Here is a 16,475-nt window from a genome sequence, read left to right as displayed (position 1 = left end):
GTTAAGAATTTTAATTGTTTAAGAAAATTTGAAATTACGCTTTATGCTCTCCTCAACTATTATCTTTGTATTATTAAATCTTGCAGAAATCTTTTTCAACGTTTATTAAATTTCTCACACGACGATAAATCATCGTGATATTCGACAAGTTATTAATAATTCGCATTAAATTTTTAAAATCCATCCGTACAAACGATTATTAAATATCCTTTTTTCTCTCTGTTTAGGAATTTTCTACACAATGGCCATAATAGGGCCTGCGTTAGGATACGTGGTTGGAGGTGAATTGTTGAAGCTCTATACAGACTTTATCACCGTGGATCCATCAAAGTGAGTATTTTTTCAATTATGCTAACTACATTCTACGTAGCATGGCTTTTAGAATATTACATTTATTATAATTGAAACATGGATACAAGTACAAGTATAAAAATATCAAATGTAAAAGTGAAATTTTGTGCAAACAGATTACCATTCGAATCTGCTAAAAATTATCCACAATGATTATAATAAAATCAATCCAGGATAAACGATTTAAAATCGACTCGAAGAGAAATCTGGCAAGGGTCTACTTAAATACCACGCCTCCCTAAATATCAGCTTCATCTTTGATCACGCAGTAATCTCGACAAAACGCCATCACCCCCTGAAAGATCATTACATGGATCATTACAAAGATCATTATGGTGAAAAAAAATATCGAAGAGATCTTTCGCGTCGGATTGAAATAGAAAAATACGGGAAAAGGGAAAGAAAAATCCATCTCTGGAAATCTTTAAACCTTTAAGATTAAAATTGCGGAAGAGGATCCATCGCGGAGGAAGAATTACGGCGAATGGACAATGGATTGAAAGTTGTCCGCGTTCATTTCGCCATAAAGAGGGTTCATAGTCGGCGGATGCCGATGGAGAATGACGTTTAATGGGCGCGCCATCGGAATTTGTCGCCTCTCGTGTCGCCACGCGTTTAAACACGTTTCCCGCTTTTTCCTCGTGCGGGAGCGGAGGGGCGAGCCGCGGCAACTTTATTAAATTCTCGACACGATTTATCGGCTGTTTCGCCCTGCCATCCGGGGGAACAGATATGCGGTTGCCACTCTCCACATTTGTCATTAGTGGACCATTTAATGGTGGAAATTTACACGATAGTTTAGATTATTAGAGACCAATGAAATCTTCGAGTATCTTCCTGTGTCTTTCTTACGAACAATTTTGGGGAATTATCGAAAAGAAAATTTTAAAAAAATTTCAATAATGGATGGATATATAAGATATGACCAATTGGAAGAATAGAATAGAATAGAATGGAAAAATCGTAAAGAATATCCTTATTAATATAAGTCTTCTGCTATTTACACGATAGTTTAAATTATTAGAGACCAATAAAATCTTCCTATATCTTTCTTACGAACAATTTTGAACAATTTTGGGGAATTATCGAAAAGAAAATTTAAAAAAAATTGCTCGTTTCCTCAATTTCAATAATGAATATATAAGATAAGATATATAAGATATGAAAATCTTTGAGTATCTTCCTGTATCTTTCTTATGAACAATTTTGAACAATTTTGAGGAATGATCGAAAGAAAATTTAAAAAAAATTGTTCAATTTTAATAATGGATGGATATATAAGATGTGACCAATTGGAAGAATAGAATGGAAAAATCGTAAAGAATATCCTTATCAACATAAGTCTTCTGCTATTTACATGATAATTTAGATTATTAAAGACCAATAAAATCTTCGAGTATCTTTCTGTGTTTTTCTTACGAACAATTTTGAACAATTTTGAGGAATTATCGAAAAGAAAATTTAAAAAAAATTGCTCGTTTCCTCAATTTCAATAATGAATATATAAGATAAGATATATAAGATATGAAAATCTTTGAGTATCTTCCTGCATTTTTCTTATGAACAATTTTGAACAATTTTGGGGAATTATCGAAAAGAAAATTTTAAAAAATTGGTCAATTTTAATAATGGATGGATATATAAGATGTGACCAATTGGAAGAATAGAATGGAAAAATCGTAAAGAATATCAACATAAGTCTGCTGCTATTTATACGATAGTTTAGATTATTAAAGACCAATAAAATCTTCGAATATCTTTCTTACGTTTTTGAATAATTTTGCGAACCAATATTAAGAGGAATGATCGAAAAGAAAATTTAAAAGAAATTGCTCAATTTTAATAATGGATGGATATATAAGATATGATCAATTCGAAGAATAGAATGGAAAAATCGTAAAGAATATCAACATAAGTCTGCTGCTATTTACACGATAGTTTAGATTATTAGAGACCAATAAAATCTTCGAGATCCTGTATCTTTCTTACGAACAATTTTGGGGAATTATCGAAAAGAAAATTAAAAAAGAAATTGCTCAATTTTAATAATGGATGGATATATAAGATATGACCAATTGGAAGAATAGAATGGAAAAATCGTAAAGAATACTTATCAGCATAAGTCTGCTGCTTACCTGTAACCGTGACAGGTAGAGAGGAAAGTCGCGTGTTCCAAGCGACATCCGGTGATACGCAAATATGAATGAATCACATTCGCCCGGAGCGTATTCCAGACGCGTATCCCCGTCGTGAAAATTCGAACTTTATATTCGTCTTATAACCCGCGTAAATCCACGTCGCTGCTTTCTCGGATTAATCGCGAAATCTTGAAGGGATGGGGGAATAATGAAATATTGCCACGGATAAAAATTTCTCTGCGAAATTGCGGAAAAAGGAATTTTCGCTGTCTTGTTTTCTTCTGAACGATGCAACGAAGGATCGAGATCATTTTCTACGTACATTTTGCTTTCCAAATATTCCAAGATTCCATATCGATATAATTTGGATATTTTTAACAACATTTTCGCGTAAGTAAGTTTCTTTCGATGTATGTTGTGAATATACTTTAAATGTTTGAGCAAATATCGCTTGAAACTCGGGAGAAGTATCGATATCACGCTCATTACTATTATCGAGTTAAGGTTGGAGTTGATATGCACAGGCTATCGGATTTTTATCATCTATTTTTGCTGTTTCACGGCCTTGAAAAGATGCCCCACCGAAGATACGCGCGAAAGCGTTGTCGGACGTGTTTGCTTAATTACCGGCTTCTTGTCCTCGGCTAATGAGCCACCGATGTTTTTCTTTTTTGAGCATACGCGTCATGGTATTAATTAATTTGCTGCTTCTTTTTTTTTTAATTTTTTTTTAAAGCGGAGGGGTGGATTCTTTTGAGATGAGATTCGAGGACGAGGAAAATTTTGAGCCAAGATTAAATTTAATCTACGATGAAGGGATTATTATTAGGATAGAAATAAGGGTGGTTTTTAAGGGTATTTATGTTAGATTTCTGAATGATAAACTAGTTCTATTACGCATACAATGTATCCTGTTTGAATTTGTTTGTTGCAATCGAAAAGTAAAAAAAAAACCAATCAAATTATCAAATGATAATTATTTTCCTTTCTACCTTCGTATAAAATTTCTTAAAATTTTCACAGTTTAAAAAATACCAAATACTTGTATTTAACACGAATTAAAAAATTATTATTTCAAAGATACTCAATTTCTTTATTAAAACATAGGATTATTATCCCTCCAGACTTTTGTTGCAATCGAAAAGCAAAAAAAAAAAACTATCAAACTATCAAATGATAATTATTTTCCTTTCTACATTCATATAAAATTTTCACAGTTTAAAAAATACCAAATACTTGTATTTAATACGAATTAAAAAATTATTATTTCAAAGATACTCGGTTTCTTTATTGAAACGTAGGATTATATTTACCCCTCCTACGCAGACTCCAATTACTTAATCGACAACGAAGCGCGAAAAAAAATAACAAGACACGCGCACACCCACATCGTACGAAAATGTTCAATCAATCGTTCAACTCGAGGCGAATCTTTGTCTCGGATCAGAATCTCCTCTGCCCCGTAGAAAATATCCCGAAGGACCATTAGAGCGTATAATGGGCCACGATTAATAGTGCATGTAACCCCGTACACGCGTGCAAGACTCAACTCTCTCTCTCTCTCTCTCTCTCTCTCATCCCGTGGGGAAAATGTCAAGCGGTGAACCAATGTTTGACGATGACGCCGATGTTACCCTTCAAAACTGTCACTTCATCCCCCGACACTTAGAGTACAATCAAGTTCCATTTGTCCGCTCGCCTCCCCACGGAACAACCCTCTCCCCTCTCCTCTCTCTCTCTCCGCGCGAGAATCGAATTAATCTCGCCTTTTTTCCCTTTTTCCTTTTTCCTTTATTTTCTCTTTCACTTTCTTTTTACCGATTTACTCCTCCGTGACGTGTAACAGCAGGCGTAGAAACGATAAATCGAGTTGTCGATCGTGTATAGGATTTTTTCCAACGTCCGAGGGTTTCCATCCTTGCGAATTTTACTTTTAAATGGCCGGATATCGATTTCGAGGTACGAGAGAGACGGGTTTTGTATCCCTTTCTTGGTTATTTTTTTCTTTTTCGTCGAGTTGAAATTCCTCTTATTCGTTTTTTATTTCGCTCTGGTGTTTCTAAAATTACCAGGTATTTTTTTTTTATAGTATATGGATTGATTTTTTAATAATAATAAGAGAACGTCTTTCTGTGAATATACGAATGATTCAAGAAGAGTTTCGATGTCATTTGATTCGTCTCGATATTTCGAAAAGAGGTTGAAGTATTAATAAGAAACGGAGGAGAGATTGGATATCGTGAATAAAATAAATAAATTTGATACGGTTTTATTCGGGGAGAATTTTATCGCAACATTTTTTTTTATAGGATTCCATTTGTAAAATCATTTTAATTGATTTTCCATTTAAAAAGCAATTTAAAAGCTTATGCGAAAACGCGTTCTTTAATTTATTGGATTTAATTTCAACGTTTATATTTATTGCAATACGCGTTAAATAAACAAAGCTGCATCAGCGGCTAACAAACAGCAATGTTTATTTCACGAAAATGATATTTTATACATCGATATCACACGACACGAATGCTACGCGTTGAAATATCCATAAAAATGTTGCTCTTCTCGACAAAATTTCTTTATTCGACGAAATTTTAATCTTCGAAGGAATAAGAAAGCGCGAGAAGATAAATATCCCTTTCTTTCCAATTTTGTCTCTTGCACCGATCGAATGCCTCGAGTGTCAAAACATTCCCCTTCTATTTCTTTTCTCGATTAATAAATCGAGGCGCAACCCTTTTAAAGCTCGAGAAATTATTATGATATAACAATTTACGTCGTGAACGTAAGAAAAGAAAGGAGAAGAAAAGGGGAAAGAAAAGAGAAGCAGCAAGAAACGGTTAGGATGGGGACTGAAATTAAAAGTCGAAAGGATTTCCCTTCGAGTTTCACGGTTAACTGAGTCCACGGAGGAGCCGAGTGGACATCGGTAAATTTAGAACCCTTGCAACTTTCTTCTGAAAGTTTATTCGAAAGCTCCACTCCTAGAAATGAATCGGTGTAAACACGGGGACGGTAGGGAACATTTTTTGCAGGTATGATCGCAGTTGGAAGCATTTAATTAATAAACTTTTTTTTCTTTTGGAAATTTCGTTGAAAAATTTTGGTGAAATTATTTGGAATTTTCGTAAAATAATCTAATCAATCGTTTATATCTTTCTTTTTATTTCTTCTCCTTTTCGATGAAAAATAATATTCTTTTAAATTACACAAAATTAGAGATATCGATGAAATTAATTATTAAAATTTGTATTTATCGTATTTCGAACGGGTAATGATCGCAGTTGGAAGCATTTAATTAATAAACTTTTTTTTTTCCTTTAGAAATTTCGTTGAAAAATTTTGATGAAATTATTTGAAATTTTCGTAAAAAAATGTAGGAATCTAATCAATCATTTTGAAAAGCGTAGACGAAGAAAGTATAAATTACACAAAATGTGTAGAATTTAATAATTTGTTTATTAAAGATATCGATGAAATTAATTATTAAAATTTGTATTTATCGTATTTCGAACGAGTAATGATCGCAGTTGGAAGTTTAATTAATAAACTTTTTTTTTTTCTTTGGAAATTTCGTTGAAAAATTTTGGTGAAATTATTTAATATTTTCGTAAAATAATGTAAGAATCTAATCAATCGTTTATATCTTCCTTTTTTCAATGAAGAATAATAATTCTCCTTTTAAATTACACAAAATAGTGGGTGGAATTTAATAATTTATTAAAGACACCGATGAAACTGATTATTAAAATTGTATTCGTCTTCGTTTTTCTAAAGATCAGAGAAATTCCTTTTCAATTTCCACCACTGTCAACGAGTAAAATCAAAAAAAGTCACGAACGTCGTTTAAAGATGAGTTACTATGGAAAAGTGGGGGAGAAAAACGAGAGAGAAAAAGGGGGTAAAAGTAAACGGCGATTCCTTGTCGGTGTAGTGCAGTTAGGTCTGCTAAGGGATGATCGCGCAGTTAGTCAGCCGTTTCCGGGCAATCAATCACCTCTTCACGGTCGAGGTTTTACCAGGGAAAAAATGAGATCCATTGGCCTTGGTAACTTTGATGAGAAAAAAAAAGTTACGTAAAGCTGCTCTGCTAGGAATATTCTGCCTCGTCAATAATCGATAAAAAAAAAGTCCTTGTCCGTCATATCGAATCGATTCAATAATGAAATATTATTATCTATTGAATAAACAATTTAACTTGATCATTTTCAATATCATTAATTGAGTTTAATGATGCGAGAAAAAATGTTATAAATAAAAATTGAAAACCGTAGACGAAGAAAGTATAACCTTTTAATAATTGTTTTGTGGAAACGAGTTATTTTTTTAAACAATTCATTACATCTTTAATGAATTAATATCACGAAACGTATCTATAAAAACTTCAATCGAAAATTAAATTAGTTTAGAAAATATTTCGACGCGATGGAACCATTGTTTTTAAATTTTTATTTATTCCAATTAAAATTAGGACAAGAAATATTCAATCCGTGGAAATTTATCAAAAAGTATCAAATCCCCTCCATTAATCAAACAACATTGTTCGCCCTTAAGATTAACACTTTCACGATAAAAGCTCCCTAATCCTCAATTTAAAATTCGATTATCGTAACGCCTAAACGGCGAAAGTTTAAAGTTGCTGTCTCGGAACAAGGTTTACCAAGATTTCCAAGCAAAACTTAAATTGCGTATCGAAGAAGGCGCAATCCGATAATTTGCAAACAGAGAGAGAGAGAGAGAGAGAGAGAGACGCCTCCTCATCCTTTGGCGATCCTTTAATAAAACGAAACAGAAACGAAAAACGTTTCTGTGGAGAGCTAATAACATTTCCCCGCGAGTCCAATTACATTCCCTTCCTCTATTCCGGTGTACGAAGCCGGAAGCAAGGAAAAGAATGGGGTAACTAGTTGCATTATACGGCCACTTCCGGTTACGAGCTCGCCTCTCTCTGCATGCACGCGCCTCATTTAATTTAGCGGACCAAGATTCGACGGTCATTTCGAGTAACTTGGATACTTTTTCACAATTTTCCGCTCTTTCCCGAGATAAGTTATGCCCCTGCAATATCGTCCCCGATTCTGAAAGAATTTTCTCGGTTATACCCCGCGCCACGATGATGATGGCGCATTGTGCAAAGTAATAGAGGATGATGAGCGACTAGGATTGAAGAGCATTGTGCTCGTGGTCTTGGATACAGAGGCTGCATTCTTGTATTTTTATCCTCATATTTAGAAAGCATGGTGGAAAGTATTACTTGATCGTTAAATTTTTAATATTTCTACGCAAAAATCTATTTGGGAACAATATAATAAAAATATCCATCGATAGAGAATAAAATATTCTACAAAATGAAAATTTTCTATGCATATGCGTGTGTATATATATTTTTCTAAAATTAGAAATTTTTCCTCGATATCATGGGGGAAAAAGAGAAGCTTCCAGAAGCTCTGTAACCGGCAATTAGTCGGAAAAGTTGCAGAAGCTCGACTCGGTAGGGGATTTCTCGCTGGCGCAATTAAAAAACCGCGGCGAGATGCGCCGGAAGTTCCGCGACGGTGGAGCAATTCCGGCCTACTCACCGTGTTGTACGAACTACAATCCGCTCTACTGTTGCCGGATAATTACATTTTTACCCCGGCTATATCCTTCCCAACTCTTATTTGTTTTACGCGCGGCCTACTTTAAAGCGTTTAAAAAAGATAGGGTTGACCCGTTTCGTGATATTAGAGACGCAACATTTTCAACTCGTTTTCCGTTTAAATAATATTGATCGAATCCTGGATTGATTTAACGTGGAGTTATTAAAAGAATCTTTACGTAGTTTCCCCCTTGATTTGAAAAGATAGAATTTCAAAGATTGAATCAAAGTGGAGTAACTCGAGATCTCTATTGAACTTTCAAATCCAAAAGAACAATTATTAATTGGTTTAAATAAGGATCAATAATAAAATAAGAATCATGGATTTCATCTTGTTCAAATTTAAAAAGCATGATAATGTATCATAGATTTAAAAGAATTTTTGAGAATAGAAAATAAGGATAAATAATAAAATAAGAATCATGGATTCATCTTGTTCAAATTTAAAAAGCATGATAATGTATCATAGATTTAAAAGAATTTTTGAGAATAGAAAATAAGGATAAATAATAAAATAAGAATTATGGATTTCATCTTATTCAAATTTAAAAAGCATGATGATGTATCATAGATTTAAAAGAATTTTTGAGAATAGAAAATAAGGATAAATAATAAAATAAGAATTATGGATTTCATCTTATTCAAATTTAAAAAGCATGATGATGTATCATAGATTTAAAAGAATTTTTGAGAATAGGAAATTTTTATAAGAAATAATATCTGATAGAGTACTTAATAATTGTTAATGAATATTCTTTTTTCTATTCACGACTCTGTCTGACTTGCAAAAGTGTTTGTAATAATTTAAGGAACCAATTTCCAGGATTGGCTTAACACCAAACAGCAACGTATGGGTGGGAGCATGGTGGATAGGTTTCCTAGCGGCTGCAGTTTTATGTTTCATAATCGCTATACCCATCTTAGCGTTTCCAGCAGCTTTGCCTGGTAATTGAATTGTGAAATATTTTACAACACACAGTATTATATAATAAGATTACCATTCTTTAAATTATTGTTTCAGGAATTTCATAATATCCAAATGCATAATCTCAAAATTACACTGAAACAATATCCAATATCAATAAAACTTTAATAATTATAAATCCTTCTATTTACAATTTTCCATTCAAATTGCATCCTCTCAACAATCATCTAGATATACGTTCAAATAACAGTTCTATCCACACACAAATTTAAACGAATAAATATCTCTTTTCCAGGTTCAGAGAAATTGGCTAAAGAGAGGGTGTCAGAGGCGCACCAAAGGAGCACCAGGAAGCAATCGTCCTCGAGCGATCGAGGAGAGGCATTCTCGAAAATACGAGAACTGCCTCGCGCCCTGACCGATCTACTCGGCAATCCTGGCTTTTTCATGTTAAATCTGGCAGGTGCCAGTGAAGGATTGCTTATCGCCGGTTTCGCCGCTTTCCTCCCCAAGCTGATCGAAAATCAATTCAACGTCAGCGCTAGTTCCGCCGCGTTACTAATGGGTGAATAATATTCAAGCATTCTGTTGTAATCAATCAAAGAAAGAAGGAGAGAAAAAAAAAACAACCTCTCGTCAGTTGTAACGCGTAATCATCGACGATATTTCGTCAAATACCTCCCTCGAAACATTTTTTATCCCTCTCTCTCTTTCTCTCTCTTCCTTCTCTTTCGTTAAAATATCGACTGAACGATATGTTACCGTCAGTTATCCGCGCGTATGTCGCGAGATATAAATCATCCTCGACGTTTTTATATTTCGTATGGAATATTTACGATTGACTAATGTTTCGACGTAATTTCGTGAAATTTCGATAGCAACAGAGAGAAGAGAGCACCCTGTTCTATCTAGGTAAAAAAAAGAAATGAGATACCGTTTCATCTTCATTATTTTTCTCATTTTGCTTGCAGGTTTGGTGACTGTACCCGCAGGCGGTGGAGGCACCTTCCTCGGGGGTTACCTCATAAAGCGTTTTAATTTGCCCTGTTCGGGCATTTTAAAGTTCTGTCTACTGGCAACCGCGTCCTGCATCGCTTTCACTTTGTGCTTCGTTCTGAATTGTCCGAATTTAAACTTCGCAGGAGTCACTATACCTTATTCGAACCAGACCAAGTACGTGATTGTTATTTATGCATGTGTATGGGCGTGTGAAATTCTGTTTAAATTCTGTAAAAGTAATTTCAATTAATATAAAATTGGATGTTTGAAACTTTGTTTTGTACTAAAGCTAAAATTTTTGGGAAAATATGTCACTATTTCACGAATTTGCATGATATTTATCGAGGATTTCATGTTTTATTTTATTTTTCCTATGATTTTATTCGTTCTCATCTGTACACAATAGGTCTCCTAATTAGTATCTGCTGATATTAATTTTTCTTTTTACTTTTTTTTAATAATAAAACTCTATATTTTTATCTGAAGATTGGTTCTACATTGAAGTATAAATATAATTCATACATATTAATTGGAATTTATTGATTTTTACTGATTTCTCTGGTTTAAATAAGAGAAATTCAGAAATTCATTTATATAGAATAAATGCTTCTAATAATGTATTAACTAAATTTAAAATTTCATTCAAATAAATGAAGTCGAATCGTTTTTAGTTTTGTAAAACGAATATTTTATAACAGTTACTATTAATTCACTACTTCATTTTATTGAATGATATTTCTAATATGATATTTTTATTGAATAGTATTTGAAATGTATTTAATTTAATCAATTCCATTTTATATAAAAATTAAAAATGAAAAGAATCAGAAAATTAAATCAGAAACTTGAAACAAATAGATTTATATAGACCATAATATAACTGTATTATATATGATAAATTTCAAGATGCAAATAAATATCTATAATAAATAAAAAATTTCATATTTACAGAAAAACATTTTCATTGGATAACACGTGCAATAATGGCTGCGGCTGCTCGAGATCAGAGTTCAGTCCAATATGCGGAGTTGATGGAATCACGTACTATTCCCCTTGTCATGCAGGATGTTATCAAGGAATGCGACTAAATAACGTCGAAGTTCGTATAATTTCTTATCTTAATACTTAGTATGCAAGCTTGTGAAGTCCATTTCTTGAAATCATAAAAAATATATTTTTTTTAACCTTTGGCATTCGTGCTGTATATATTTTATAAAAATCTACATTTATTGCAAAACGGAAATAAATATATATTCAATTAAAAACTATCAGTCATTAAATTAAAAAAAAAAAAATGAAGCTCAATACTGATTATATGTCAATATAATCATATTTATAAACATTTATTTTTCTTTGAAATAAATGTTTATATTTTTATTCTCATAGTTTATCTATTTCTAAAATACTATTAAAATTATTTTTATTTTTTATATTTATTTTATAACTATAATCATTATATTAAATAATTGCTTTCAAAAACCTATGATTTACATGAAAATCATTGGAATACTATATTTTTACTTACAAACTTGTCTCTAACGATTTTCAATTTTATGAAATAAAATTCGAAATTAAAATATTCTAACAATGTTCAAAAGCAGAAAACTTATATCTATGAATCTTTAAGATTAATTCTAAATAATTATACAATAATTTAATATTTTTCTTTATTATTTTACAGATATATACAGACTGCACGTGTATAAGAGCACCACCAATGAATCTAACTACTGCAGATAGTGTGATTAGTTACGAGGCAATAAACACTACTTGCAGCACATCATGCTCTTATCTATGGCCTTTTATCGCTCTAGCATTTTGCAACATGTTTATAACCTTTCTTTGCACAATGCCTGCACTTTCTGCGACACTTCGTGTCGTTCGAGACGATCAAAGATCGTTTGCCTTAGGTATACAATGGATCAAAGTTAGAATTCTAGGCACAATACCAGCACCTATGGTGTTCGGTGCTCTTATAGATGAAACATGCATTTTATGGAACAAAACTTGTGACGGCGAAGGATCCTGCCTCGTTTATGATAACTTATATATGAGCAGGTATGATAAAATTAATTATATTTGAATCTTTAAATCGTGTTAAATACTTTTGAATTTGTTACTTATTCAAAAAAATTATAAAATAAAACTACCTCTATGTTTGTATATCTTCGTTTATTATTTCTATATCTGTAGACATTGTTCCACACTTGATTATGGCGTCCTCTATAATTTCAATAATGGCCGCTAAAGATTAAAACATTCATTCAAATAAAATTGAAATAAAAATGGCGGTTTTAACGATTAGAATTAAACATTTATTATTTTATGATATTGTAAAGCAAATATTACTATTTGTATCTTAATATAAGAATTATAATAATTGAGTTGTAAACTATATTATGTTTTTATTAAAAATTCATTTTCATCATGCAAAATCAGACATTTACAATCATGCAAAAATCAATGAACATACCTTGTTTCAGATATATGCTAGCATTAGCTTTCATCGGCAAAGCAGCATCCCTTCTTTTCTTTTTCCTGGCTTGGTGGACTTATATTCCTCCAGGAAGTAGAAGAGTTGCACAAAATTCGCGGGAAGAGCCCACAACGACATTTGTGTTAAACGACACTCAGCACGAACCGCCAATCACACCAGCAACAATAAATCCTATAATTGATCCGTAAAGAAAAATCTAGCATTCTAATTTATGCTATCTTAAAAATATCACGAATAACTACTATTTAATAAGAATTTTCAACGTTTGCCAAACTTACCAAAAGAAATAATCGAAGAAATAAATTTTGAAGAAATTTCTACGTACACTCTCACTCCACTGAAACTAGATGACACTATGTGCTAGTCTATTAAATCGAGTATCGATTTAATCTAAATCGAATATCGATACTGCGACATCTATCTTCTTCGATTCGATAGGTACTTTTTTAATGGAGGGATATTTAAAAAATATTTCAATATTCAATATAATTATACATTTTTAATAAAATTTTATTCATAGTTTATTCATAGTTTGTAAAATAACTATTAAAAATTGAAATATAAATGAAATAGATAGATATTTATTTAATACTTTTATTCACTAATATAATCGTTTATTAATGAATAAATTTATTAATGAATAAAAGTATTAAATAAATATAATCGTTTATAACAGGAGAAAATGATTGGTGGACTTATATTCCTCTAGAAAGTAGAAAAGTTGCATAAAATTCGCGGGAAGAGCCCACAACGACATTTATGTTAAACGATACTCGACAGGAACCGCCAACCAACAATAAATCCTATGATTGATCCGTAAAGAAAAATCTAACATTCTAATTATGATATCTTAGAAATATCGCGAATAACTACTATTTAATAAGAACTTTCAACGTTTGCCAAACTTACCAAAAGAAATAATTGAAGAAATGAATTTTGAAGAAATTTCTACGTACACTCTCACTCCACTGAAACTAGACGACACTAGATGACACTACGTGCTTGTCTATTAAATCAAGTATCGATATTGCGACATCTATCTTTTTCGATTTGATAGGTACTTTTTTATGGCGGGATATTTAAAAAATATTTCAATATTTAAGTATATAATTATACATTTTTAATAAAATTTTATTTATAATTTATTGTAAAATAACTATTAAAAAATTGAAATGTAAATGGAATAGATAGATATTTATTTAATACTTTTATTCATTAATATAATCGTTTATTAATGAATAAAAATAATTGATTAATGAATAAATTTATTAATGAATAAAAGTATTAAATAAATATAATCGTTTATAATAAAAGGAAATGATTGGTGGACTTATATTTCTCCAGGAAGTAGAAGAGTTGCACAAAATTTGCGAGAAGAGTCCACAACGACACTCAGTACGAACCGCCAATCACACCAGCAACAATAAATCCTATAATCCGTAAAGAAAAATCTAACATTCTAATTATGATATCTTAAAAATATCACGAATAACCACTATTTAATAAGAACTTTCAACGTTTGCCAAACTTACCAAAAGAAATAATAGAAGAAATAAATTTTGAAGAAATTTCTACGTACACTCTCACTCCACTGAAACTAGATGACACTAGATGACACTACGTGCTTGTCTATTAAATCGAGTATCCATATTGCGACATCTATCTTTTTCGATTTGATAGGTACTTTTTTATGGCGGGATATTTAAAAAATATTTCAATATTTAAGTATATAATTATACATTTTTAATAAAATTTTATTTATAGTTTATTGTAAAATAACTATTAAAAAATTGAAATGTAAATGGAATAGATAGATATTTATTTAATATTTTTATTCATTAATATAATCGTTTATAACAGGAGGAAATGATTTCATTTCTCAGATAATTTATAAGGAAATTTATAAAAAGCGTAAAATTATTTATTATTGTTGTAATGTTAAGTAAAAAAATATTTGCACAAAAATGACATATATAAATATAAGTAATATGAAAGTAAATTAAATTGTGAAATCAATGAAACTCGAGTGAAATTATTTATTTCGTTCGAGAGTTATTGATTCGTAAAATTGTAGATACATTTATACGGTTTGCTATAAGTAGAATATTTCGTATAAGAGCTATCACTGCCAATTGTAAAGAACATAATATTGTTTTTAATATCGTATTAATAATATGTCTCGTTTTTTAACGAGAGAATTATAAATACCAATTATGAGATATAATGGGCAAGTGCACTTGTAGTCCTTTTCGATATTTATTATTACTTCCCAATGGAATATTTCATTTATGAAATTACGATTTTATATGATATCAATAAGAATAAAAGAATAACGGATAAACATTTGCTTAATATATTACTACGCTTTCTGTATTGTTCGATAAAAATGAATAATTATAGTTAATTATTGTATTAAAAAAGACTATTATGATTATATAGAATTATAGAACAGTACAATATTGTCCTGTATTATCTGAATGTATTTTCAACTTGTGTGACATTCTGTAATTGTATTCTTAGTATTAACTGATTGTCAATTAAATTCAAAAAATGTATTTATCACAAAGGATAGTCAATGTTTAAGGTAAAAAAAGAAATTATTCTACATGTTCATCTTATTTATTGAATATATAATTGTTATGCAAAAAACTAAATTATTAGTAGCACAGAAATTCCTCTGGAAAACATTGTTTTTTCATAGAATTGATATCATATTTGTATAATGTTATTGCTTGTATAAAGACGATTATCTATTATCTAAAAAAGAAAAAAAAAATAGATCAAGCTCTATTGTGAATTAATATTTATAATAGTATATATAATTATAGATACACATAGTTGCAAGTTTTGATAGCATATCCTAGCATATCCCATTCACAAGTTGAATAAAAAATATATTACTTTGGGAAATTTTATATATTAAAATTTGATATGTCATATTTAACAAAGTGTTTTTTCAGGTTTAATACATAAGATAAGAAAGGAAAACAGGAAAAAACTATATATTATTTTGATATTATAAGTAATTGAATTATACCAAAGGTATCAATATCTACTTAAAAATTGTGAATGTTCGATCGTACAAATTTTATCATTCAATTATGAGAGAATTTTGAAACATTTAAATGTTAAAAAATTATATCATTTCTTATGAATATTTATCACAATAAAAATGCGGCGATCAAAATAGAAATGCTTAAAATATGTGTGCAAATAAAGTACATGGCTGTATGAAATGTCATTTATATTGCTTTGATATGAAAAATTTTGTGCGATTTGTAATTGTAATTATTTTTGTTATAAAATATTGATATGTTAAACACGTGTATTATACGTGTCGCTAATAAAAAGTTAGTGAAATATGTTAATTATTTTGGTTTCTCTTATTTTCTCCATTCATTGGTTATAGAAAGATAAGAATCATAAAATCAATAATAATATTTACGTCAAAACTTGTTCACATGCTTAAAATATAGATACTAGTAGCTATTTCTGTAATTACTTACGTATTCACGTAATATGATTGCCAGATAAAAATGATTATATTATAATTTACGTAATAAATATATTGAATAATTTAAAACTACATTTTTTTTTATTATATATTAAGAATATTATCTTTATTTTTTTATTTTATTTAATTATTTACTTAAAGTTAACACAATTTAATCACAGATGAATAGTTTTTAGTTTAGTTTAGAGGTTATGTACAATACATACAGGTTAAATGTAGAATTACATTCAAATGCAGTTACATGAGTGATCACCTTTAGGTACAATCGCAAACATATTTATCGACTGTTAGATTATTACTGTTTTAAGATTTTTTATTTTTATATATAAATTATATATGTACTATAATTGCATATAATGAGATTAAAATTATAAATTAATTAGAATGATTAATTATTAAGTACAAAATAATACTCA

At 30.3% G+C, this 16,475-nt stretch overlaps 1 protein-coding gene and 2 long non-coding RNA genes across 9 annotated transcripts in view; 1 reads left to right on the top strand and 2 right to left on the bottom strand.

Moving 5' to 3' along the window:
* LOC107965041 (solute carrier organic anion transporter family member 4A1-like) overlaps positions 1–12,832 on the top strand; it is a 43,455-nt gene extending 30,623 nt beyond the window's left edge. For 4 of the 5 annotated variants that reach the window (XM_026443496.1, XM_026443498.1, XM_026443497.1 and 1 more), the window contains 7 exons: positions 228–330; positions 8,948–9,069; positions 9,345–9,614; positions 10,021–10,222; positions 11,000–11,147; positions 11,730–12,106; positions 12,532–12,740. In XM_026443496.1, the coding sequence (XP_026299281.1) occupies positions 228–330; positions 8,948–9,069; positions 9,345–9,614; positions 10,021–10,222; positions 11,000–11,147; positions 11,730–12,106; positions 12,532–12,733 (1,424 nt within the window). In that variant the 3' untranslated portion in view covers positions 12,734–12,740. Of the gene's footprint in view, positions 1–227; positions 331–8,947; positions 9,070–9,344; positions 9,615–10,020; positions 10,223–10,999; positions 11,148–11,729; positions 12,107–12,531 lie in introns of all 5 variants that reach the window. The other variant, XM_016914309.2, reaches the window with a different exon arrangement.
* Positions 1–13,695, bottom strand: part of LOC100577407 — a 48,997-nt gene extending 35,302 nt beyond the window's left edge. Inside the window, exons 1-5 of one of the 3 annotated variants that reach the window (XR_003305534.1) lie at positions 13,455–13,695; positions 12,522–12,716; positions 12,199–12,292; positions 10,998–11,201; positions 9,981–10,276 (exon numbers count right to left, since the gene is read on the bottom strand). This is a non-coding gene — a long non-coding RNA (uncharacterized LOC100577407). Of the gene's footprint in view, positions 1–9,980; positions 10,277–10,997; positions 11,202–12,198; positions 12,293–12,521; positions 12,717–12,823; positions 13,094–13,454 lie in introns of those variants that run through there. The other 2 variants (XR_001704397.2, XR_001704396.2) reach the window with 2 other exon arrangements.
* An 898-nt stretch (positions 13,696–14,593) lies between these two features.
* On the bottom strand, positions 14,594–16,302 carry LOC107965042. Its single transcript, XR_001704401.2, has 2 exons — positions 16,052–16,302; positions 14,594–15,302 (listed from the first exon to the last, which is right to left on the bottom strand). It is a non-coding gene; the product is annotated as an uncharacterized LOC107965042 (long non-coding RNA).
* Between the last annotated feature and the right edge of the window lie 173 nt (positions 16,303–16,475).

The sequence above is a fragment of the Apis mellifera genome, linkage group LG10 (genome assembly GCF_003254395.2).
Source record: "Apis mellifera strain DH4 linkage group LG10, Amel_HAv3.1, whole genome shotgun sequence".
NCBI lineage: Eukaryota > Metazoa > Arthropoda > Insecta > Hymenoptera > Apidae > Apis > Apis mellifera.
The sequence above is the reverse complement of the archived record's forward strand: the minus strand, read 5'-3'. Positions and strand labels throughout refer to the sequence as shown.